This window comes from Biomphalaria glabrata, chromosome 7, assembly GCF_947242115.1.
Source record: "Biomphalaria glabrata chromosome 7, xgBioGlab47.1, whole genome shotgun sequence".
Lineage (NCBI taxonomy): Eukaryota > Metazoa > Mollusca > Gastropoda > Planorbidae > Biomphalaria > Biomphalaria glabrata.
In genome coordinates this window covers 15,034,117-15,061,852 of record NC_074717.1, presented here as the reverse complement: position 1 = coordinate 15,061,852, position 27,736 = coordinate 15,034,117, and the positions used below count along the sequence as shown (strand labels likewise).

General features: G+C 37.3%; 1 protein-coding gene across 6 annotated transcripts in view; it reads right to left on the bottom strand.

Annotated features, from left to right (window-relative positions):
* LOC106058352 (acidic phospholipase A2 E-like) overlaps positions 1-24,112 on the bottom strand; it is a 31,727-nt gene extending 7,615 nt beyond the window's left edge. The window contains exons 1-4 of one of the 6 annotated variants that reach the window (XM_056036444.1): positions 24,086-24,112; positions 9,673-9,718; positions 1,651-1,831; positions 713-816 (exon numbers count right to left, since the gene is read on the bottom strand). In XM_056036444.1, the coding sequence (XP_055892419.1) occupies positions 713-816; positions 1,651-1,831; positions 9,673-9,718; positions 24,086-24,097 (343 nt within the window). In that variant the 5' untranslated portion in view covers positions 24,098-24,112. Of the gene's footprint in view, positions 1-712; positions 817-1,650; positions 1,832-9,672; positions 9,719-13,368; positions 13,460-14,522; positions 14,580-14,679; positions 14,752-14,935; positions 15,085-15,421; positions 15,452-24,085 lie in introns of those variants that run through there. The other 5 variants (XM_056036443.1, XM_056036445.1, XM_056036441.1 and 2 more) reach the window with 5 other exon arrangements.
* Between the last annotated feature and the right edge of the window lie 3,624 nt (positions 24,113-27,736).

Sequence of the window (27,736 nt, the reverse complement as noted above, 5' to 3'; positions counted from 1 at the left end):
TTTTTCTTACAAATATCTAAAATCGTTTGCATAAATGTGTTAAAAATATGGCAAACAGCCATCTCCCTTACTAAATAGCCTCCCGTGTTTGTTACTATTAATAGTGAATAGTTGTAAAAATGGTGTAATTTTACGAAAAAAACTGCTTGCATAGTTGATTTTATAAATTAAATTTTTCACTTTGAGAACTTTGAATTGTCTAAAATATCATGATGTCGGATTTTTTTTTCTAGTTTACGAGATCCAAACGGAACGGACGGACGGACGGACAGACAGACCACACAAATTTAATAGCGTCTCTATTCCCCTTTCGGGGGCCGCTAAAAAACTTCATCAACAACAGCATAAATCAAAATATAAAATTATTTTTTTTTAAATCTAAGGGAAAGAACTCCGCATTAATAAATATGTCTCTCAATAATTGAGAAGTTATTTCTCAAAATAATTTGTTTATCACTATTTAATTGAGTAATTGGTTATTTATTACAATTTTTAAATATTTTTTTAAAAGTTTCAACTTTCAACTGGGAGAAATAACGTGTTCAAAATTCTTACTAGACAGAGTGAGTTGATAGAAGCTTTGTCAAAAAACAAACTAAAAAACAACTAAATTCTAAAGCCTAGTAATAAAAATTAGAAAATGCTTTATACTCAACGATTGTACACCTGTGTGTCAATTTATTCTAGATCTAGTTGTGTACATTTCATTTACCTGTACACGTGCATTTTCCGTCTTTACAGTCCATATTGATCGTTTGAAAGTAAGCAACACATTGTCTATGTCTGCCGTAGCAGTCATCGTGAGCTTGACAGCATCTGGAGACACAATGGAATTGTTGATCAAACTTTCCCTAGCTGAACATTCAAGTTCAATAGTATTTTTGAACTGATGTCTTAGAACATAAAAACATTTACACTTACAGACACATAAACACAGACTTCCTCTCTAAGCATCTTATTCAACAGGAAACTTCGACGCCCGAGTATCATAGTCGAGAAAGAGAGATCTAGATACTAAATAAAATTACGAAGCAAACAGAAGTTGTGTATGTCATTACATTTTGGTATCAGAACTTATAACTAGACAAAGAAGTTAATGTGAACAATGAAGACAAACAGAAGTTGTGTATGTCATTACATTTTGGTATCAGAACTTATAACTAGACAAAGAAGTTAATGTGAACAATGAAGACAAACAGAAGTTGTGTATGTCATTACATTTTGGTATCAGAACTTATAACTAGACAAAGAAGTTAATGTGAACAATGAAGACAAACAGAAGTTGTGTATGTCATTACATTTTGGTATCAGAACTTATAACTAGAAAAAGAAGTTAATGTTAACTATGAAGACAAACAGAAGAAGGAATTACAAATTAGAAGAAGACCACGGGAACATATTAAAAAAAATATTTCTCAAGTTCAACTAATTTAAGTTTCTATATTTACATTTCTCTTTCTTGGCTTTTTTTTTCTCTCTTTTTCTCTCTTCCCTCTCCCCCCCCCCCGCTCGCTCTCTCTCTCTGCTTCTCTTCCTCTCATTTTCACTCGAAGTGTTTCTTTCGTTTCTCTTTAATTTCGATCTTTTTCTCTTATAATTTATCTCTTGAATTCTCTCTCTCTCTCGCTCTCTCTCTAATAATTTGCTTACTTATCTACGTCATCAAGTGGCTGGCCTTGACCCCCAAGGCCACAGAAGCAGCCGTAGCCTAGATAATCTAGACAAGCTCGACGTGTATGGGTATTCACAACGGTACACAAGTCTAAAAAACTTCGCTCAGTTCTGGAAAAGGCACTATTGGTCCGCTCTGGGAAGGTCACTGCCAAACTTACTGTTAGATGAGAAAAAAAAAAGGACTTTAAAATTGTAAACTCATCAGTTTGTGACCTGTAACAGTATCATGACTAGTGTAAGTATGGGACGAACAGGAATATGACCTTATCTTGCATTGAAAGAAACTATACCGGTATATCGAATCTCAAGACTATATATAAACGATCATTTGTAAAGACTACCATATTTCGTATCACACGAACACCATATTACTTATCTTAAGACCATTGGTCTGACATATAGGCCTACTGTTCACTTTAATAAATAGAGCACACACTTTATCAAAGGAGTCAATATGTCCTGGCAAGAACGTTTCATGAGCATATGGCGCCTCTTAAGAAAACAATAACTCGTAATTTAAGTCCACCTTTCAAGTGTCTTAAGATTAAACTGTCTCGTGCTTAAAGACTTTGTAAATCTACATAGATACAACTTCTATTCATATAAACTCCCGCCATTATCAAGGGGGGGGGGGTGACGAATATATTTATTTGATAAGTCTAATTGTATCGGCTATGTAACGTTTTTTTTGGAATCAAACAGCTGCGTGGAGAGGGGGGGGGAGATGCTGTATGGGTGACAACGAAACAACCATAGCTCATGCCCAGACGCTCATCGTTTTGTTCAGAGATGAACCCTAGATAATGTCCAAACTCTCATCTTGTTCAGAGATGAACCATAACTAATACCTTGGCGCTCAATTTGTTTAGAGATAAACCATAGCTAATGTCCAATGCACTCATCTTCTTCAAAGATAAACCATAGCTAATGCCAAGGCACTCATCTTGTTCAGAGATGAACCATAGCTAATGCCAAGGCAGTCATCTTGTTCAGAGATGAACCATAGCTAATGCCAAGGCACTCATCTTGTTCAGAGATAAACCATAGCTAATGCCAAGGCACTCATCTTGTTTAGATATGAACCATAGCTAATGCCAAGGCACTCATCTTGTTTAGAGATGAACCATAGCTAATGCCAAGGCACTCATCTTGTTCAGAGATAAACCATAGCTAATGCCAAGGCACTCATCTTGTTTAGAGATGAACCATAGCTAATGCCAAGGCACTCATCTTGTTTAGAGATGAACCATAGCTAATGCCAAGGCACTCATCTTGTTCAGAGATAAACCATAGCTAATGCCAAGGCACTCATCTTGTTTAGAGATGAACCATAGCTAATGCCAAGGCACTCATCTTGTTCAGAGATGAACCATAGCTAATGCCAAGGCACTCATCTTGTTTAGAGATGTACCATAGCTAATGCCAAGGCACTCATCTTCTTCAAAGATAAACCATAGCTAATGCCAAGGCACTCATCTTGTTCAGAGATGAACCATAGCTAATGCCAAGGCACTCATCTTGTTCAGAGATAAACCATAGCTAATGCCAAGGCACTCATCTTGTTCAGAGATAAACCAAAGCTAATGCCAAGGCACTCATCTTGTTTAGAGATGAACCATAGCTAATGCCAAGGCACTCATCTTGTTCAGAGATGAACCATAGCTAATGCCAAGGCACTCATCTTGTTCAGAGATAAACCATAGCTAATGCCAAGGCACTCATCTTGTTCAGAGATAAACCATAGCTAATGCCAAGGCACTCATCTTGTTCAGAGATAAACCATAGCTAATGCCAAGGCACTCATCTTGTTCAGAGATAAACCATAGCTAATGCCAAGGCACTCATCTTGTTTAGAGATGAACCATAGCTAATGCCAAGGCACTCATCTTGTTCAGAGATAAACCATAGCTAATGCCAAGGCACTCATCTTGTTCAGAGATGAACCATAGCTAATGCCAAGGCACTCATCTTGTTTAGAGATGAACCATAGCTAATTCAAGGCACTCATCTTGTTCAGAGATGAACCATAGCTAATGCCAAGGCACTCATCTTATTTAGAGATGAACCATAGCTAATGCCAAAGCACTCATCTTGTTCAGAGATAAACCATAGCTAATGCCAAGGCACTCATCTTGTTTAGAGATGAACCATAGCTAATGCCAAGGCACTCATCTTGTTCAGAGATAAACCATAGCTAATGCCAAGGCACTCATCTTGTTCAGAGATAAACCATAGCTAATGCCAAGGCACTCATCTTGTTTAGAGATGAACCATAGCTAATGCCAAGGCACTCATCTTGTTTAGTGATGAACCATAGCTAATGCCAAGGCACTCATCTTATTCAGAGATAAACTAAAGCTAATGCCAAGGCACTCATCTTGTTTAGAGATGAACCATAGCTAATGCCAAGGCACTCATCTTGTTTAGAGATGAACCATAGCTAATGCCAAGGCACTCATCTTGTTTAGTGATGAACCATAGCTAATGCCAAGGCACTCATCTTATTCAGAGATAAACCATAGCTAATGCCAAGGCACTCATCTTGTTCAGAGATGAACCATAGCTAATGCCAAGGCACCCATCTTGTTTAGAGATGAACCATAGCTAATGCCAAGGCACTCATCTTGTTCAGAGATAAACCAAAGCTAATGCCAAGGCACTCATCTTGTTCAGAGATGAACCAAAGCTAATGCCAAGGCACTCATCTTGTTTAGAGATGAACCATAGCTAATGCCAAGGCACTCATCTTGTTCAGAGATAAACCATAGCTAATGCCAAGGCACTCATCTTGTTTAGAGATGAACCATAGCTAATGCAAGGCACTCATCTTGTTTAGAGATGAACCATAGCTAATGCCAAGGCACTCATCTTGTTCAGAGATGAACCATAGCTAATGCCAAGGCACTCATCTTGTTTAGAGATGAACCATAGCTAATGCCAAGGCACTCATCTTGTTTAGAGATGAACCATAGCTAATGCCAAGGCACTCATCTTATTTAGAGATGAACCATAGCTAATGCCAAAGCACTTATCTTGTTCAGAGATAAACCATAGCTAATGCCAAGGCACTCATCTTGTTCAGAGATAAACCATAGCTAATGCCAAGGCACTCATCTTGTTCAGAGATAAACCATAGCTAATGCCAAGGCACTCATCTTGTTCAGAGATGAACCATAGCTAATGCCAAGGCACTCATCTTGTTTAGAGATGAACCATAGCTAATGCCAAGGCACTCATCTTGTTCAGAGATAAACCATAGCTAATGCCAAGGCACTCATCTTGTTCAGAGATGAACCATAGCTAATGCCAAGGCACTCATCTTGTTTAGAGATGAACCATAGCTAATTCAAGGCACTCATCTTGTTTAGAGATGAACCATAGCTAATGCCAAGGCACTCATCTTGTTTAGAGATGAACCATAGCTAATGCCAAGGCACTCATCTTGTTTAGTGATGAACCATAGCTAATGCCAAGGCACTCATCTTGTTCAGAGATAAACCATAGCTAATGCCAAGGCACTCATCTTGTTCAGAGATAAACCATAGCTAATGCCAAGGCACTCATCTTGTTTAGAGATGAACCATAGCTAATGCCAAGGCACTCATCTTGTTTAGTGATGAACCATAGCTAATGCCAAGGCACTCATCTTATTCAGAGATAAACCAAAGCTAATGCCAAGGCACTCATCTTGTTTAGAGATGAACCATAGCTAATGCCAAGGCACTCATCTTGTTTAGAGATGAACCATAGCTAATGCCAAGGCACTGTTGATGGTCTATTTTGTTGATGAGTATATATATGTTACTGGTGCATGCGAGTCCATATGACACAACAACAGAATGAATCAAGAATATACTTAATAACGCAGGCTGATAACTTCAACAATTTAATAAACAATAAAAAGGGCACAGTCCTCTGTCGTCGCTAGCCTAGCGTCGTCCTCTTAGGCGTCTTGTCCGTTATTCTTCTTGTTCATCAACCTACTCTGTTCTTACTCGTCACATTACTTAGGAAAAACCCGATTCACATCAACTTCTACGCATCTTGTGTCATTACAGCACTCATCTTGTTTAGTGATGAACCATAGCTAATGCCAAGGCACTCATCTTATTCAGAGATAAACCATAGCTAATGCCAAGGCACTCATCTTGTTCAGAGATGAACCATAGCTAATGCCAAGGCACCCATCTTGTTTAGAGATGAACCATAGCTAATGCCAAGGCACTCATCTTGTTCAGAGATAAACCAAAGCTAATGCCAAGGCACTCATCTTGTTCAGAGATGAACCATAGCTAATGCCAAGGCACTCATCTTGTTTAGAGATGAACCATAGCTAATTCAAGGCACTCATCTTGTTCAGAGATGAACCATAGCTAATGCCAAGGCACTCATCTTATTTAGAGATGAACCATAGCTAATGCCAAAGCACTCATCTTGTTCAGAGATAAACCATAGCTAATGCCAAGGCACTCATCTTGTTTAGAGATGAACCATAGCTAATGCCAAGGCACTCATCTTGTTCAGAGATAAACCATAGCTAATGCCAAGGCACTCATCTTGTTCAGAGATAAACCATAGCTAATGCCAAGGCACTCATCTTGTTTAGAGATGAACCATAGCTAATGCCAAGGCACTCATCTTGTTTAGTGATGAACCATAGCTAATGCCAAGGCACTCATCTTATTCAGAGATAAACTAAAGCTAATGCCAAGGCACTCATCTTGTTTAGAGATGAACCATAGCTAATGCCAAGGCACTCATCTTGTTTAGAGATGAACCATAGCTAATGCCAAGGCACTCATCTTGTTTAGTGATGAACCATAGCTAATGCCAAGGCACTCATCTTATTCAGAGATAAACCATAGCTAATGCCAAGGCACTCATCTTGTTCAGAGATGAACCATAGCTAATGCCAAGGCACCCATCTTGTTTAGAGATGAACCATAGCTAATGCCAAGGCACTCATCTTGTTCAGAGATAAACCAAAGCTAATGCCAAGGCACTCATCTTGTTCAGAGATGAACCAAAGCTAATGCCAAGGCACTCATCTTGTTTAGAGATGAACCATAGCTAATGCCAAGGCACTCATCTTGTTCAGAGATAAACCATAGCTAATGCCAAGGCACTCATCTTGTTTAGAGATGAACCATAGCTAATGCAAGGCACTCATCTTGTTTAGAGATGAACCATAGCTAATGCCAAGGCACTCATCTTGTTCAGAGATGAACCATAGCTAATGCCAAGGCACTCATCTTGTTTAGAGATGAACCATAGCTAATGCCAAGGCACTCATCTTGTTTAGAGATGAACCATAGCTAATGCCAAGGCACTCATCTTATTTAGAGATGAACCATAGCTAATGCCAAAGCACTTATCTTGTTCAGAGATAAACCATAGCTAATGCCAAGGCACTCATCTTGTTCAGAGATAAACCATAGCTAATGCCAAGGCACTCATCTTGTTCAGAGATAAACCATAGCTAATGCCAAGGCACTCATCTTGTTCAGAGATGAACCATAGCTAATGCCAAGGCACTCATCTTGTTTAGAGATGAACCATAGCTAATGCCAAGGCACTCATCTTGTTCAGAGATAAACCATAGCTAATGCCAAGGCACTCATCTTGTTCAGAGATGAACCATAGCTAATGCCAAGGCACTCATCTTGTTTAGAGATGAACCATAGCTAATTCAAGGCACTCATCTTGTTCAGAGATGAACCATAGCTAATGCCAAGGCACTCATCTTATTTAGAGATGAACCATAGCTAATGCCAAAGCACTCATCTTGTTCAGAGATAAACCATAGCTAATGCCAAGGCACTCATCTTGTTTAGAGATGAACCATAGCTAATGCCAAGGCACTCATCTTGTTCAGAGATAAACCATAGCTAATGCCAAGGCACTCATCTTGTTTAGAGATGAACCATAGCTAATGCCAAGGCACTCATCTTGTTTAGTGATGAACCATAGCTAATGCCAAGGCACTCATCTTATTCAGAGATAAACCAAAGCTAATGCCAAGGCACTCATCTTGTTTAGAGATGAACCATAGCTAATGCCAAGGCACTCATCTTGTTTAGAGATGAACCATAGCTAATGCCAAGGCACTCATCTTGTTTAGTGATGAACCATAGCTAATGCCAAGGCACTCATCTTATTCAGAGATAAACCATAGCTAATGCCAAGGCACTCATCTTGTTCAGAGATGAACCATAGCTAATGCCAAGGCACCCATCTTGTTTAGAGATGAACCATAGCTAATGCCAAGGGACTCATCTTGTTCAGAGATAAACCAAAGCTAATGCCAAGGCACTCATCTTGTTCAGAGATGAACCAAAGCTAATGCCAAGGCACTCATCTTGTTTAGAGATGAACCATAGCTAATGCCAAGGCACTCATCTTGTTCAGAGATAAACCATAGCTAATGCCAAGGCACTCATCTTGTTTAGAGATGAACCATAGCTAATGCCAAGGCACTCATCTTGTTTAGAGATGAACCAAAGCTAATGCCAAGGCACTCATCTTGTTCAGAGATGAACCATAGCTAATGCCAAGGCACTCATCTTGTTTAGAGATGAACCATAGCTAATGCCAAGGCACTCATCTTGTTCAGAGATGAACCATAGCTAATGCCAAGGCACTCATCTTATTTAGAGATGAACCATAGCTAATGCCAAAGCACTCATCTTGTTCAGAGATAAACCAAAGCTAATGCCAAGGCACTCATCTTGTTTAGAGATGAACCATAGCTAATGCCAAGGCACTCATCTTGTTCAGAGATAAACCATAGCTAATGCCAAGGCACTCATCTTGTTCAGAGATAAACCATAGCTAATGCCAAGGCACTCATCTTGTTTAGAGATGAACCATAGCTAATGCCAAGGCACTCATCTTGTTTAGTGATGAACCATAGCTAATGCCAAGGCACTCATCTTATTCAGAGATAAACCAAAGCTAATGCCAAGGCACTCATCTTGTTTAGAGATGAACCATAGCTAATGCCAAGGCACTCATCTTGTTTAGAGATGAACCATAGCTAATGCCAAGGCACTCATCTTGTTTAGTGATGAACCATAGCTAATGCCAAGGCACTCATCTTATTCAGAGATAAACCATAGCTAATGCCAAGGCACTCATCTTGTTCAGAGATGAACCATAGCTAATGCCAAGGCACCCATCTTGTTTAGAGATGAACCATAGCTAATGCCAAGGCACTCATCTTGTTCAGAGATAAACCAAAGCTAATGCCAAGGCACTCATCTTGTTCAGAGATGAACCAAAGCTAATGCCAAGGCACTCATCTTGTTCAGAGATAAACCATAGCTAATGCCAAGGCACTCATCTTGTTTAGAGATGAACCATAGCTAATGCCAAGGCACTCATCTTGTTCAGAGATAAACCAAAGCTAATGCCAAGGCACTCATCTTGTTTAGAGATGAACCATAGCTAATGCCAAGGCACTCATCTTATTCAGAGATAAACCAAAGCTAATGCCAAGGCACTCATCTTGTTTAGAGATGAACCATAGCTAATGCCAAGGCACTCATCTTGTTCAGAGATAAACCATAGCTAATGCCAAGGCACTCATCTTGTTCAGAGATGAACCATAGCTAATGCCAAGGCACTCATCTTGTTCAGAGATGAACCAAAGCTAATGCCAAGGCACTCATCTTGTTCAGAGATGAACCAAAGCTAATGCCAAGGCACTCATCTTGTTCAGAGATGAACCAAAGCTAATGCCCAGATTTCATTTTGAAGGAGCCCAACATAAATAGATTAAAGAAAGTTTGATTTCTTATGTGCACGAGTGTTTCCTTATTTAACGCCTAATGTTGTTTTTATTAAGAATGATACAATTCTAGGTGCTTGTAAGCCTAATATAATCACTTTAATGCATTCCCTACCTATAGGCCCTACCACCTACTTCTAATTATTTGAGTTGAAGGAGAAAGAAATCATGTAAAATACTCATTGTAATAAATAGAAACTAAGTTTTACCAAAGATTAAGGTCATCAGTTTGACGCTAAGCAGTTTGTCAGTCATCTGAAATATACAAAGAAATAAAGTAACAATTACAACATGAGCGTGCATTAATGTGAATGCACTAATACACATTTGGCCTACATTCAAACGAGATAGCATGACAAGTTCAAATGCATACTACTTGTATTTAAAATATGCTAATGTTGCTTTTTCCAGTGGTTGAAGTCAGGGCCGGCTCTAACAATTGCGGGGCGATATGCGAAACGAATTGCGCGGCCCAATCTGGGTAGGAATAAGCATAATGTCAAAATTTAGATCTTGTATTAGAAAAATACATTCGTCTTTGCAATACATTTTTATTAAATGAAAACTCACATTGCCATTTTTTTTATCAGGCGTAGGAATGGCACCTTAAAATGACGATTTAGTCTTTTTTTCAGGAGATTTTGTATGAGTTTTCAGGAGATTTAATACTTTCAGGAGATTTCCAGGACTTTTTCGTATTTTTTGCTAATTCACGAGATTTCCAATAGGCTCTGGAAAATAAGGGGACGCGGAAACCTTGTTTTTATGTATAAATTATAATGGTTTAATGTAATAATTTACACCTAGAACTAGAGCGGGGCCTATGCAAGTGCGGGGTCACTGTAAGAAATGCAGTTGCACGATGTCATTGCAAAGTCATGTGTTAACTTTAAAAAAAGTTTCCTTTTTGAACTGGAAGATTATGTAAAGTTGTATGTATAGCCTGTTTGTGACTAACATCAAAGTTTTCATAAGACCAATCAATGTCAGTCAGAAACACTGATGGTCTCTGGAATGTTCTGACGGGTCTGGTTAAAGTTACTGCCTATGGAAATTGAACTAGATGTGACTATAACACTCCCGAAGACCATATACGCTCATTGCTAGTTAATCTATATTATAAGTGTAATGGGCATTGATTGATTGACTGACATATTATTATTATTATTATTATTATTATTAGATCTATATAGCTTTTATATAGCGTTACTTTCATGCTTATAGCATGCTCAGAGAGCTATGGTCGAATCTCATTTGTGGACCAGTGGGGCGAGGGGGTATTTGGGAGAAGGTTTTCCGTGCATTTTTTAAGCGCTCAGTAAACATACCTCTGCTCGAGTCGGGTGTCGAGCCCCCTCTATAGGTAGCCAAGCCAAGTTCAAGCCTCACGACCACGCATCTCACTAACTCTCCCATTTGACGTGGATGAAAAATTACGAAAACTAAACCAGTTATTACCAGTTACTACGTTCCGTGTGCCTGGATCAACAAAGCAACTTTCACGATCAAAACCACAATGGTTAAATTTACCGAAAGCCATTCTTAATTCGCAATTCAGACACAAAGCTGACCTATCAAAAAGTGCTAGATTCAGACCCAAGCCCAATGAGTTTTGTTTTAAAGCTGACCTATCAAAAAGTGCTAGATTCAGACCCAAGCCCAATGTGTTTTGTTTTAAAGCTGACCTATCAAAAAGTGATAGATTCAGACTCAAGCCCAATGTGTTTTGTTTTAAAGCTGACCTATCAAAAAGTGCTAGATTCAGACCCAAGCCCAATGTGTTTTGTTTTAAAGCTGACCTATCAAAAAGTGATAGATTCAGACCCAAGCCCAATATGTTTTGTTTTAAAACTGACCAATCAAAAAATGCTAGATTCAGACCCAAGCCCAATGTGTTTTGTTTTAAAGCTGACCTATCAAAAAGTGCTAGATTCAGACCCAAGCCCAATGTGTTTTGTTTTAAAACTGACCAATAAAAAAGTGCTAGATTCAGACCCAAGCCCAATGTGTTTTGTTTGAAAGCTGACCTATCAAAAAGTGCTAGATTCAGACCCAAGCCCAATGTGTTTTGTTTGAAAGCTGACCTATCAAAAAGTGCTAGATTCAGACCCAAGCCCAATGTGTTTTGTTTGAAAGCTGACCTATCAAAAAGTGCTAGATTTAGACCCAAGCCCAATGTGTTTTGTTTTAAAGCTGACCTATCAAAAAGTGCTATATTCAGACCCAAGCCCAATGTATTTTGTTTGAAAGCTGACCTATCAAAAAGTGCTAGATTCAGACCCAAGCCCAATGTGTTTTGTTTGAAAGCTGACCTATCAAAAAGTGCTAGATTCAGACCCAAGCCCAATGTGTTTTGTTTGAAAGCTGACCTATCAAAAAGTGCTTGATTCAGACCCAAGCCCAATGTGTTTTGTTTGAAAGCTGACCTATCAAAAAGTGCTAGATTACATTTTCTTCCGTATTCAAGCACTTTGTACGTACTCCTTGGCGTGAAACTTTCTTTTCTAGATATTGTATTTTTTTTTGTTTTGGTCAAATGTAGCCAACATTTTGTTTAAAAATTTATAAAACAAAAAAGAAATTAAAAAAAAAAAAAGATAATAGAATTCTTGGCTGAGCGTTACGACGCCAGAGTGAAAACAAATAAAAGGTTCTAACCAAAAGCAACATAAAGCTTATGAAGCATTTAATATTGAATCTAGAAGCCGAAGTAAAGACAAGTCACGTGATTGTATGTAGATGTTTTTAAGGGGTGGTGACGGGGAAAGTCAGAAATCTGAAGGCCAGAAGTGTGGGAGGTCGTTGTTATTCAACGTATCAAACTTTAAATCATGAGCCAAAATTATGTTAGAGATAAAAGCAGGAGGAGGGTTCCGACAAAATATTATCTGAGTATCTGATGCGCAGAATGCAGTAATAACAAGGTTACAAAGACAGTTTGTGTGGAAACATAAACTCAAAATCGGCCCCCGAAGTGGTCCACCCAGTCAGGTAAAAAGGCAGGTATCAATATTTTCAGAAAGAACATCAGAATTAAATTCTATCAAAGACAAATGACAGAGAAGAATGGAGAAAGAAAGTTGACAGATCTTGTGTGGTGCCCCAGCGATCCAGGAGACAAAAGGATAGATGAAAGTGAAGTTTAATGTGAACCTGGCCTAACTGATGTCTTATAATGAATATCTAATTGATCTAATTGTTTTGTAAAGGGTCAATCTCTTAAAAAAAAAAAATTCGTAAAAAATAATTTTTCCTTTAGCCGTGTACACCATGTAGGGGTGCAAGAATGCAGTTCATAAGATAATATGAAAACCTACTTATTAATTGTGGTTTTAAATCATGACCAACTTATATGCATACTAAATAGATCTTTTCTCTTAAAACAAGGAAACATTTTTGCGTAAATGTAATAGTTAGTAGGACAGAACTTACATAACGTAGCAATACAAATGTAAAAAAAAAAAATGTTTTTGACAAAAAATCTAAAACCATTTGCATAAATGTGTTAAAAATAGGGAAATAGTTATCCCTCCCCCCCCCCTACTAAAGAGCCTCCAGTGTTTGTTGCTATTAATAGTAAATAGTTGTAAAAGTGGTGTATTTTTATGAAAAAACTGCTTGCATAAGGGATTTAAAAAATTATATTTTTCGCTTGTAGAAAAGAAAAAAAGTAATCGTTGCATCAATACTTTGAATTTTCTAAAATATTATGATGTCGGATTTTCACTATCTTTTCTAATTTACGAGATCTAAACGGGATCGACGGTCGGACGGACGGACATTTCACAAAAAAACTAATAGTGTCTTTTCCCCTTTCGGAGGCCGCTAAAAAGGCTCAAGATAAAAAGCATCAGAGAGCCTTTAAAATATTTCGATAAAGAGCTAAAAAGTCGATGAATACTCACAGATTGTATGTAGGACTATTTCCTAAGGCGCATGTGGAAAGGGGGAGGGGGTTATAAGTGATACCGGTAATCGAACTAATGGGGGAAAAATTATGATTGGGAGAGGGTGGCGGGTCCTACATGTAACAGATTATAAAATTCGAGTTTTTAAGGGGGCAGGGTCGGAACGAAAAGTATGGGGGAGAGAAAAGTCATATTGAATCGACAGGTCAGTAGTGAGTGAGTGTGTTTGGGAAGTCGTTTAAAACGGGTGGTTCCAATGAAACGTATCACTTGCTAGAATATACTGGACGAGAAGTATGTTGCCAAAATACGAAAAATTTTATTGAAAGTGTAAAAATAAAATAAAATAAACGGAGAGGGCCAAAGTATAGCGAGTTGAAGGATTTAAAAGTAAAAATGGCTAGTCTAAATATCATTGACAGACAAAATTATCAAGAGATCTCATCAACTGTCTTACGGATTCGCATAAAATTTCGTATATATGTTCCTTTTACGCAAGGAAGCGGAAATGACGTAAGGAGTATATAAATAAGTAGACACAGACTTATATATATATATATTGCATCTAGACTGGACAAGGACTTCACCAGGATTTGAACCGGAACCCCCGGTATGGAAGCCAAGCGCTTTATCGCACCACTCCTGGCCTAACTGAAGTGTTATAATTGATGTAATTGTTTTGAAAAAGGATCAATCTCTTATTCGGATCCTCAAAACGAAAATAAGTATGCATTCAGGTGTGATAAATAATAATATCTAGGAAAATGCAGTTTACAAGATTACTATTCGTTTTAAATTAGGTCTACCTTATAATGCATACTAAATAGCTTTTTCTCTTTAAAAAACTGCTTGCATAAGTGATTTTAAAAATTAGATTTTTCGTTTTCAGAGAAAAAAAAAGTAGCCGTGATGTCGGATTTTCACTATCTTTTCTAGTTTACGAGATCTAAACGGGACGGACTGACAGACATTTCACACAAAACTAATAGTGTCTTTTCCCCTTTCGGGGGCCGCTAAAAAGTCCAAGAAAAAAATTCGTCCCTTTACAAAAGTAAAGAGATGATCATTACGACACTTTTTGCACAGAAGATCGCGTTTTGGTAGCATCGAAAACATTTTCTCATTCGGCTACATCCTCAGGAATGCCTGACACAATAATTGCTTGTGGGCTGTCCGAGCAACATCTCCATCATTCTCAACAATGAGGACAGTGCAGTGGGAATTCTATTGGTACTTGAGCGAGACGCTCATCACGTATGCTAGAAGAGCCGATCACAAATATCTTCATTTTCGGTGACGCCATCTTACTTCTGCTATCAAGAAGTAGGCCACGTGACAGGTGGGAAGCAGTAACAAAGACCGCATCCATATCAATTTGTTACAAGAACAATAAGAGGCGCAGACGACAGTCGAGTGCTTCATCAGAAACAGGAAATGATGTCGTAGTGATACTAATGATCTGGAAGTCTCACGAAACATCGGATTTAAAAGTGAGGATTATAGTTTTGTCTTTCTACACAACACACAAACCCTAAAGAGATCATTGATTAGAAAATGTAGTCACCTTGACGTCAAGCGATTCTCTTCTTGATACTTCCAGAGGCCAATTCTTTGTCCAGCGCTTGTTTTATAATCATACCACATGTCAACCTGACCTCTCATGGTGAAATCATAATACTCTTGTTCTAGTCAGCGTTGGTGAATCAAATTGGTCTTCCCACCTCCACCTCCACCAGACACCACCATTTGAAAACAAATCTCTCTTTAGTGACTTTCATTGCAATGGTTTTCATCGTTTGCTTTTGAAGCCTGTGCCCCCCTCACATTTGTTTTGTCCCATTCCTATTATCTTTAGATCCAATCAGCGCCACTGCTTGTGTTGTCAGCTCCTAGCAGTTCACACCAGTGTCTATATGCCGAGTGTAATACTTTCAATAGGAATATTGATCCGCTCTGTACACCATTTGCTCACACATGCACAGCAGGAAGTAGCAAACATCACTTACTAGTCTTTTCAATAGAGAAATAATAGAGGGAAAAAAATCATTACCTGACATGATCTCATTTGGCACAAATATCACACAATGGTTCAAGAAATTGTTACCAAGGATATAGTTTGAAAGTTTCAAGAAATTGATATCAAATATCTTTAAAGTTTGAAGACATTGATCTATTAAATATCTAAAGTGTTGAAGAAATTGATATCAAAGATCTAGAGTTTGAAGACACATTATTCTCCTGAACTGACCATGCTAAATACGAGTTTCTTTTGTTGGAGAGTATGTTGACTGCTGATGTAAATTTATGTAATCAGTATACATGACTGCATGTCTATTGAGTGTGTTTGATTGTCTGTAGGATGTGAACTCTTGTGCAGGCAATAAAACATGAACAAGAACGAAAAAACCATAAACCTATTTAGACAACAAGCAATAGAAAAAACAATACTTTTTAAAAACAAAGCTTATCTTGATCCGAGAATGGGATGTGGGAGAAAAAATGCGTCAAAAAGCAATAAGGGGGCTAAATCCATATATATATATATGTATATATATCGACAGACGCAGACGGCGAAAAGAAAATCTAAATCGACCACCTGCGAACAGTCGTTATGCTTGCCAAGGGTGTGGCAAAATAAAAATATGTAGGAAATACTGCATTCCTCTCTAATCTTCGGACTCGAAGTCAAGCCTTATTATATATATATATATATATTATGGGCGTAGCCGGGGGGGGGGGGGTTGGGGGTTCACCCACCCCCCCAGAAATGAAATAACCCCTCCTGCGGGGGGGGGGTCGGAGTTTAGTGACTGATCTTTTGCTTTAATTTTGTTTATTTTAGGTGAAATTTTAATACTAAACCATCACTTGCTCTAGCAAAGCCAAAGGTGTTTTGAGTTTAAAACCCCCTACCAGGAGTTTTGAGTTTAAAACCCCCTACCAGGGGTTTTGAGTTTGAAAACCCCTACCAGGGGTTTTGAGTTTGAAACCCCCCTACCATGGGGTTTTAAGTTAAAATCCCCATCTTCTATGAAACAAAAAAAAATGCAAACGACAATCCCAAAATTCCAAGAGCACATCTAAGGAAGATTTTGATTTTAAACCCCTCTTAAAATTTTACGATAAACCCCTCTTCAATATAAAAAAGCAAATTACACACTCAAAATTGTGTGAGCGTAGCCACAGGGGTTTTGAGTTTAAAACCCTCTTCAGCTGGGTTTGAAGCTAAAAATACCTCTTCAACATAAAAAAAAAGCAAATTACGCACTCAAAATGTTATTTGCATAGCCAAAGTTTTTTTTTAGTTTAAACCCCCCTCCAGCGGGGTTTGAAGCTAAAAAATAAATCTTCAAAATAAAAAAAAAACAAATTTCGCAATCAAAATGCTATGAGCGTAGCCAAGCCTATTTGGTGTTTTTTTTAGTTTAAATTTCCCTTCAGAGGGGTTTGATGCTAAAAAATCTCTTCAATGTAAGAAAAAGCAAATTACACACTAAAATTCTTTGAGCGTAGCCAAGCCAATGGGGGGGTTTTGAGTTTCAACCCCTCTTCTCCAGATGGCTTTTTTAAAAGTTTAAAACCCCTTAAGATACTTTTGAGTTTAAAATCCCCCTACAGAGCGTTTTAAGGTTGAAAGCCTCTCTCTTCAATATTATTTCTAAAGCAAACTACAGTCACCAAATTCTATGACCGTAGCTAAATGTGGATTTGAATTAAAAATTCAAATTGAAAAGCACTAAATGTGGCTCTAAAAAGACGGATTTAAGGAGTCAGTTATAGAGATCGGGTCTTAATCAAGGAAATCCTATGCCGAAATGGGAGTCGACCCCTTAGTAAGGTTGTGACAGAGCGTCGCATGATGTTTGCGGGTCATGTTCTCCGATAAAATTAATTACGCATAATAAGAGTTGCGATGACATCCTAGTACAACTTGGCGCCACACTTTCATGGAGGTCCTCAGAGCAGGTGGGAAGAGGCTTCAGACATTGCCAGTGACAGATTTTTGTGGAAACAGCTTGCCAGCAAATTCGCCGAACGGCGCGGGAGGGTCTAAGTCAGTAAGAATAGCACATTAGGTTTTTGAAGTATAACTTTTCAATAGCAAAATAATACTCAGTAGGTACCTCAGAATATGCATTTAGTTGGCTCTGAATACCAGAAATAGTGCTTGGCGGCGGGGATTTGCCCCGCGCTGTGTGAGCTCTCAGCGCTCTCCCAGACCCCTTGCTGGCAAGGGCAAGAAGTCATCAATTTTTTCACTAACTCCAGGAAGAACCTATTCTAGGGCACAATAAACGTCTTCCAAAAGAATGAAAGGTCACTGGTAATAATGTAATAGAGATTAATTATGTACACACACACACACACACACACACACATCCATCCATACAAATATATATATGTGTATATATATATACTTTTTTTACGGGCGGGAGGCGGGAGGAAAAATCTGCCAACACCCCCCCCCCCCCCGAAAGAAAATTCTGGCTACGCCCATGATATATATATATACTATAAAGTAGAAAGTAAGGCGTATGTATGTATGTATGCATGTATGTGTATGTATGTATGTATGTATGTATGTATGTATGTATGTATGTATGTATGTATATATGTATGTATGTATGTATGTCCCGCATAGAAATCAAAACCGTTTGGTCAATCTTGATAAAACTTGGCAGAAATGTTCCTAGGGTACTAACGGAACCGTTAAGTATGTATAGTAGCCCTAAAACAAACTTTAGACCCTAAAAAAAAAGTTGCCCAACTCTATTAAAGTATTAATATTTTATGGATCTAGACCATGTTTACCATGTTTACATGAGAAAAGATCGAAAGGATCTAGATCTAATTTTACTTTGACACATGAAAATGACAAAATATAGTCAATTGATTTCATTATTTAATAAAATTAAGCTTCAAATTTGTGTTTCAAAAGCATTTTTTTACATAAACCTATCTTAAATACGCTCTAGGAATTAAGTGACTGTACTTTGCTTTAGTTTTATATTGAAAAGGGAAGTTTTATCGTCAAAATCAACTGTTGGGGGTTTTAAACTAAAAAATTTCTGGAGTTGTTTTTTTTTTAAATTCAAAACCCCAATTAGCTACGGTAATAGAATTTAGTAACTGTAGCTTGCTTTAGAATAATATTGAAGATAGAGGTTTTCCACCTCAAAACACTCAGTAGGAGAATTTTAAACTCAAAACCATTTGGAGGGGTTTTAAACTTAAAAAAAAAAGCTATCTGTAGGAGAGGGGTTTAAACCTAAAAACCCCAATAGGATTGGCTACGCTCAAATAATTTTAGTGTGTTATTTGCATTTTTTTAATTGAAGAGGTATATTTTTAGCATCAAATTCTCTGAAGGGGGGTTTAAACTCAAAACCCCTTTTGGCAACGCTAAAAACATTTTGAGTGCATAATTTGCTTTTTTTTTCTTACACTGAAGATGTATTTTTTAGCTTCAAACCCTACTCAAAACCCCTTTGGCTAAGCTCATAGAATTTTGAGTGCGTAATTTGCTTTTTTTTATATTGAAAAAGGGGTTTATCCTAAATTTTGGAGAGGGGTTTTAAAAATCAAAATCTTCCTTAACTGTGCTAATGGAATTTGGGGATTGTTTGCATTTTTTTGTTTTGTTTTATAGAAGAGGGGGATTTAACTGCAAAAACCCCTGGTAGGGTTTTTTAAAACTCAAACCCCTCTGGTAGGGGGTTTTAAACTCGAACTTCCCTGGTAGGGGGTTTTAAACTCGACCCTCCCTGGTAGGGAGTTTTAAACTCAAAACCCCTGGGTAGAGGGTTTTAAACTCAAAACCCCCTTGGTCTCGCTGGGGCTAGTGATGGTTTAGTATTAAAATCTCACCTAAAATAAACAAAATCAAAGCAAAAAATCAGTCACTCAATTCCGATCCTCCCCCCGAGGGGGGTTATTTCCTTTCGGAGGGGGGTTGAACCACACACCCCCGGCTACGCCCATGATATATATCCACATCTATCATTAGGTATCGTTTTTTTCTCATTTAAAAAACAAACAAACAATATAATTAATCACCAACATTTAATTAACTGCTTATTTAAGTTTTTTGATTCATTCATATATTTTCAGGTTAAATGAATAATTGCGCAAAGTTTTAACTTGATCCGAGAACGGGAAATGAAAGAAAAACATGTTCAAACCTTTTAGCAGACAGAGTGAGTTGATATAAGCTTTGTACTAAACATATGTGTTCATTTATTCTAACCATGGCCCGATCAAAATAGTCCTACACTCTCATGCAGCTATTCATGAACACAAATTCATTTTATCGTTGTACTGAAAACAAAAGAAGGTTATGCGTCTATTGAACAAAACAAATAGGCTACATGTACGAAAACAATAACTATGCATACACTGTTGATCAAATGGAGCTATATATGTGATGGATACTGTCACTCACAGAGAGGATCGGAGAAAAGTATCGTTTTATTGGAGAGAAACAAAAGTAGAAAATGTTGACCAGCAAATGGGTCCAAAGATGGACGTCGTGGAACTAACCGGGTAACACTCAAAAGATAGTGACACCATGGTGTAAAAAACAATTAGCATATATTTTATCTTTACTTGACAAAGGGGAGGGGGGCCGACACATGAAAAAAAAAAAACAAGGCTACAAAGACAGTTACAAAGACAAAGACCGAAGTGGTCCACCTAGAGTCTTCACCAGGATTTGATCACGGGACTTCCGGTTCCAAGTGCTTTACCCCTCAGCCACAGCATCTCCATATATTCTTTTAGCGTACACTTATATTTTTTATAATAATAATTATTTACCTTATCCATACATACAAAATTAATAACATGTTACATGTAATAAATAGAAACTAAAAAAGATTTATTCTTCTTACAAAATTAGATAAAAAAAAAAAAAAAATTCTTGACCTACTTTAGCTAGTGAGCTAGATACAGTTGTGTACAAATGACTTATACAAGACTTTCCCCACGCAAATAAAAATTAATATCTCCATTGTCGTTTGTCATACAAACTAGACCTAGATCAAGCTAGAACTAGACCTAGTTATAGATCTAAATCTAGATTCAAGATCTAAGTCTAGTTCTAGATTATTCTAGATCTAAGTAATCTAAGTCTAAACTAAGTCTAGATCTAGATCTAGAACTAGATATAGAATCTTGATATAGAATCTACTATATCTAGACTAGAACGCGTTTAATTTTAAAAGTACTAGACCTAGGCCAAAATGTTATGATCATGAATAGTAGGCCTTTTGTTACCGGGTATGGTGTACTATCTATGCTGCTCTTATCCGATCCATTTAATAATATCCATGTGATAATATTGTTTACATAATAAATAAATCTGCACCCATAAGCTGTCAGAAGATAAGTTATTGCCTTAATAATTAAATTTTTTTTCAAATTATTAATACACACATATATATATTCTAAATATATCTAGATCTGGGCTATATTTAGTCATTTAGACTGTGAAGTGTAGGGCCCTATAATGAGGATATGTCAAAACTGAGCGCTATAAAAGTATTTCGTTAGTTTTGAAACATTCTTTTTAAAAACAACATTTGAATCAGTAGGCCTATTCTATTCAATGAGTTAGTTTATAAATAGAAAATATATTTTATAATGATCCATTGACATTTTTACCATTGTGACCTTAGATGCAAATTTTTTTAAAACAATGCGCGAATCTATGAATGAAGCTTAAGTTATTAAAAAGTTTTTCATTGAAAAGTGGTGTAATTTTTTTGAAAAATCTGCTTGCATATATAATTTTAAAAATTAAAGGGTTCACTTTCGGAAAAGAAAAAAAGTAGCCGTTGCATCAGAACTTTGAATGATCTAAAATATCATGATGTCCGATTTCTTTTTCTAGTTTCTGAGATCTAAACGGAACGGACGGACAGACGGATAGACAGGCCACACAAAACTAATAAAAATGGCATTCACTGTTCATTAAGATGTTTCAGCACGTGTAATGATAAAGAAAACTTTTATTTTGGAAAGTATTTTGGCTATATGAAGGACATCGCTAGCTTACCGCCAGGGCCGCCGCTGCCTATTGTGTAATGTGTGCATTGCACGCAGGCGGCTGGATGTAGGGGCGGACAAATCATTGTTCCAAGGTTAGGCCAACCTTTATTATTTACATTTTTAGTGGGTTTTTTTTAAATTACTCAAATACTTTGATATTTTATATATATTCTAATTATTCCATTATCCTCTGAAAACTATTTGAAAACAAAAAAACGATATTCGTACAAAAGAAACTACTTTGGAAACTTTTAAGAAAAATTAAGCGGCGCGTGAGGGATTTCTAAGGGGTTTACCATAGGCGCCTACATATTTCTGACCTTAAATTTTAGTGGGCTGTCTGTAAAATTCGTTTTTGATGACGCTTACAGAAGCAGTCAGTCAAAGCATTTTTTTTCTTCTTAGTATCTACTTATTACATATAAATATTGTTGTTTAGTTAAATACCCCGCCCTTGTAGCCTAAGTAGATTTACTACTCAATGTTAAAAATATTATGCTCAATGGCTGTTAGTTAAGAGTGGAATATTTTTGGGTCATTATAGATGTAGATCAAGTTGTTGGCTACTAGCTGTTTGGAGCAAGACAACGACCAACCAATAACAAGGGGAGGGGGGCGAAATTTTAAAAAATTTCATTATTGTTATCAATCCGGCTGAATCGGGGTCAGTATATTACCAATGTTTCAATTAAAATTCTTAAGTAAGAGACGTCGTTTCATCTTCTAATGTAGATCGTTTCGCGATATATGGGTTACAACCTATTGAAGAAAACATTTCATGTGGAAAAAAAAAGGTCCGCAACAGAGACGTCTAAAATAGCACTAAGATGATCTTATAAAAGCACGCCCATTACAGACGTCCGTGTGTGCTAAATATACAAGAATATCTCTCGAAAAATACTGCTTTAACCTTGAAATGCACACCGGCCCCGAAATCAGACCCCTTGCCAACTTGAGCTGAAACCCGCCAAATGTTCAATTCTATCTCCAAAAAGAACTTTTACAGCGCTTAAAAATTATGTAAGGAACACTATTAAAAAAACAACAACGGACTCGTTTTACATTTCTCCTCTAGGTCCCCGGGTTCTAAGGAGGGGCTCGAATGAACATTTTGTCACGTAAGGGGGGGGGTAGCCATCCGGAATTGTTTGATTTTATTTTAAGCCATTGTATAAGTGATTTTTACATTGGATTATTTATTTTGTATTAATTCACGAAAAATATTAAGTGTTGAGTTGCTTTATTTTGTGCTAGTGGTGTGTTGGATAAATTTGTAGCACCTCTGAATCCGCAAATGCTAGGTGATTGTGGACACAATGCACATCTTTCCAAAATACAAGGGTGATAATCATTATTAAAGTTGAAGAAACGTTGAAAAAGTCATTTTTTAATTTCGCACGCAGGCGGCCACAACCCTATCGGTGACCCTGCTTACCGCATTAGGTAAAAATCCTAGAGACGCCTCTGATGAAAAGTAAAAAGAGAAGTTTGTTTTAGTCCATTATGGGACAGCTCAAGTTAGGTTTAAAACACATCCATAGTTTAGTTGCATTTCGTTTTAAGGTTTGCTTTCAAAATAAAAATTAAACACATTTTTAAAAGGAATTGCACTATTTCTTAATTAATTAGAAAGTTCAAATATGAATGTAAAATATGTCGGGGGCTTACGTTGTACACCTTGAACAATAAGCACGGCTAAATCTGATAAAATAGAAACAATTTAAAAAAAACAAGGTTACAAAGACAGTTTGTGTAGAAACACAAACTCAAAATCGGCCCCCGAAGAGTTCCACCCAGGCAGGCTTCAATATTTTCAGAAAGAACATCCAAATGAAATTATATCAAAGACAAATGAGAGATAAGAATGGAGAAAGAAGGTTGACAGATCTTGTGTAGTGTCCTAACGGTGCAGCAGATCAAATGATAGGTGCAAGGGAATGCAAAGTTAGATGTGAACCTGGCCTAACTAGTTCCCCTTTCAGACCTTGTGGTCTATGGGGCAGATGATGTAAAGTTCATCTGTTTTTCTGGCCTACGGTTAACGAGGCTGTCATGTAGCCAGCACATCGACCAACCGTCTTTACTTTTCCCCAACTAATGTCAGGTACCCATTAGAGCTGGGTAGACTCAGAGGCGCCGAAGTTGAAAGTCCAAGTCTTCACCAGGATTTGAACCCGGGGATCCCGGTTCAGAAGCCAAGCACTTTGCCGCTCAGCTACCGCGCTCTCCTAGCCTAACTGAAGTCTAATAATTAAGGTAATTGTTTTCAAAAGGCTCAATCTCTTATTCGAATTTTCAAATATACGCTGAGAAGCATGTGCAATTAAGAAAAAGATATAAGAAAATGAAGTTTATAAGATTACTATTTGTTTTAAATTAGGTCTAACTTATAATGCATACTAATTTGCCTTTTCTCTTTAAAAAAACTGCTTTCATAACTGATTTTAAAAGTTAGATTTTTCGCTTTCAGGAAAAAAAAGTACCCGTTGCATCAGAACTTTGAATGGTCTAAAATATTGTGATGTCGGATTTTCAATATCTTTTCTAGTTTACGAGATCTAAACGGGACAGACGGACAGACATTTCACACAAAACTAATAGCGTCTTTTCCCCTTTCGGGGGCCGCTAAAAAAGACAGTAATAAAAGAAAATGTCTAGATCTTACATCATTAGGCATGTGAAATCTGGCTAACAGGAAGTGTTTCACCCAGACATCCTGTCACGACTCCAAAACTGGCCTAGTATTTCAGGATACATTGCAGAGCAAAAAACAAGATTGGCTGTAGGAAAGAACCGGAAATTATTTGCTGGCATATTAAGACAAAATGTCAGCAGTATAACCCACATATTGTTTTCAAGTCATAGGTTTGTAAATGAATGTATGTCATCTACATCTATGCATCTTTATGTTCATGCGATTTGTCATGATATCCCAGTCTTAACACCGTAACACATGCTCTGGAAACAAACAAGTAAAACTTCATTGTTAGTGGGTCTCAAACAATTTTGTAAATTCACCTGAAAACTAATTGATCTTTCTTAATACAGAGAAAATCATGGCACTTCTTGAACAGCATTAAAAAAAATGGCTGACGCGCATATTGTCTGGACTTTACCTAGTCAAGTGCTTTCTCTGTGCTATGGTCTACAAGGGGACCCTTAGTCTGTGGTTGGTGTACTCAGGATAATGAACAGCTATATGAGCGACTCTATAATCCATAGTTTTGATAACACAACGGGAGTAAACAAAGAAAAGGTAGATAATGCGTTTTTAAGTTAAGTATTGTCATGGTTACTTCCCCTCATCCACCCAACTCTATTTGCCTTAGCCATGACTTCAAACTTTTCCGCTTAAATGTAACTTGCAACTTAAAAAGTTCGAGGCATGATGAATGTAATCTTTCATATTATTATTCACATCCCTAAGAAGTAAAAACTGGGCATCAGAGGTCCAACTATAGATGTGTCATACGACGTCTTGACATTAAAGACACGGCTTGCATGACAGGCACAGTCTACACTCGGTGCTAATGTCACCCACAAGTCCCCGATAATCGTTAAAGGCTCACCGGTCCTAGATGAACAGGAAACATCGACCTAATTACCTGCCCATGTTTGCATGTCCAGGTTGACCTATAAGGCTCACGGGGTCAAATCGATTTAGATTAAGCAAGATATGATGATGGCTTCAAGGTAAACATGTTTGATAGACAGTCTAGAAGACAGTGAGAAACGTTTCACGAGAAAGTTTAATTTGTAAATAGTAAAAGTTGTAAGTTGTAAATAATAAAAGTTGTAAGTTGTAAATAATAAAAAGTTGTAAGCTGTAAATAGTAAAAGTTCTAAGTTGTAAATAGTAAAAGTTCTAAGTTACATCTTGTCACTATGTAGGTCTTCATTTAGTCCTTACATCTTGTCACTATGTAGGTCTTCATTTAGTCCTTACATCTTGTCACTATGTAGGTCTTCATTTAGTCCTTACATCTTGTCACTATGTAGGTCTTCATTTAGTCCTTACATCTTGTCACTATGTAGGTCTTCATTTAGTCCTTACATCTTGTCACTATGTAGGTCTTCATTTAGTCCTTACATCTTGTCTTTATGTAGGTCTTCATTTAGTCCTTACATCTTGTCACTATGGAGGTCTTCATTTAGTCCTTACATCTTGTCACTATGTAGGTCTTCATTTAGTCCTTACATCTTGTCACTATGTAGGTCTTCATTTAGTCCTTACATCTTGTCACTATGTAGGTCTTCATTTAGTCCTTACATCTTGTCACTATGTAGGTCTTCATTTAGTCCTTACATCTTGTCACTATGTAGGTCTTCATTTAGTCCTTACATCTTGTCACTATGGAGGTCTTCATTTAGTCCTTACATCTTGTCACTATGGAGGTCTTCATTTAGTCCTTACATCTTGTCACTATGGAGGTCTTCATTTAGTCCTTACATCTTGTCACTATGGAGGTCTTCATTTAGTCCTTACATCTTGTCACTATGGAGGTCTTCATTTAGTTCTTACATCTTGTCACTATGTAGGTCTTCATTTAGTCCTTACATCTTGTCACTATGTAGGTCTTCATTTAGTCCTTACATCTTGTCACTATGTAGGTCTTCATTTAGTCCTTACATCTTGTCACTATGTAGGTCTTCATTTAGTCCTTACATCTTGTCACTATGGAGGTCTTCATTTAGTCCTTACATCTTGTCACTATGTAGGTCTTCATTTAGTCCTTACATCTTGTCACTATGTAGGTCTTCATTTAGTCTTTACATCTTGTCACTATGTAGGTCTTCATTTAGTCCTTACATCTTGTCACTATGTAGGTCTTCATTTAGTCCTTACATCTTGTCTTTATGTAGGTCTTCATTTAGTCCTTACATCTTGTCACTATGTAGGTCTTCATTTAGTCCTTACATCTTGTCTTTATGTAGGTCTTCATTTAGTCCTTACATCTTGTCACTATGGAGGTCTTCATTTAGTCTTTACATCTTGTCACTATGTAGGTCTTCATTTAGTCCTTACATCTTGTCACTATGTAGGTCTTCATTTAGTCCTTACATCTTGTCACTATGTAGGTCTTCATTTAGTCCTTACATCGTGTCACTATGTAGGTCTTCATTTAGTCCTTACATCTTGTCACTATGTAGGTCTTCATTTAGTCCTTACATCGTGTCACTATGGAGGTCTTCATTTAGTCCTTACATCTTGTCACTATGGAGGTCTTCATTTAGTCCTTACATCTTGTCACTATGTAGGTCTTCATTTAGTCCTTACATCTTGTCACTATGGAGGTCTTCATTTAGTCCTTACATCTTGTCACTATGTAGGTCTTCATTTAGTCCTTACATCTTGTCACTATGGAGGTCTTCATTTAGTCCTTACATCTTGTCACTATGTAGGTCTTCATTTAGTCCTTACATCTTGTCACTATGTAGGTCTTCATTTAGTCCTTACATCTTGTCACTATGTAGGTCTTCATTTAGTCCTTACATCTTGTCACTATGAAGGTCTTCATTTAGTCCTTACATCTTGTCACTATGTAGGTCTTCATTTAGTCCTTACATCTTGTCACTATGGAGGTCTTTATTTAGTCCTTACATCTTGTCACTATGGAGGTCTTCATTTAGTCCTTACATTTTGTCACTATGGAGGTCTTCATTTAGTCCTTACATCTTGTCACTATGGAGGTCTTCATTTAGTCCTTACATTTTGTCACTATGGAGGTCTTCATTTAGTCCTTACATCTTGTCACTATGTAGGTCTTCATTTAGTCCTTACATCTTGTCACTATGTAGGTCTTCATTTAGTCTTTACATCTTGTCACTATGTAGGTCTTCATTTAGTCCTTACATCTTGTCACTATGTAGGTCTTCATTTAGTCCTTACATCTTGTCTTTATGTAGGTCTCCATTTAGTCCTTACATCTTGTCACTATGTAGGTCTTCATTTAGTCCTTACATCTTGTCTTTATGTAGGTCTTCATTTAGTCCTTACATCTTGTCACTATGGAGGTCTTCATTTAGTCTTTACATCTTGTCACTATGTAGGTCTTCATTTAGTCCTTACATCTTGTCACTATGTAGGTCTTCATTTAGTCCTTACATCTTGTCACTATGTAGGTCTTCATTTAGTCCTTACATCTTGTCACTATGTAGGTCTTCATTTAGTCCTTACATCTTGTCACTATGGAGGTCTTCATTTAGTCCTTACATCGTGTCACTATGGAGGTCTTCATTTAGTCCTTACATCTTGTCACTATGGAGGTCTTCATTTACTCCTTACATCTTGTCACTATGTAGGTCTTCATTTAGT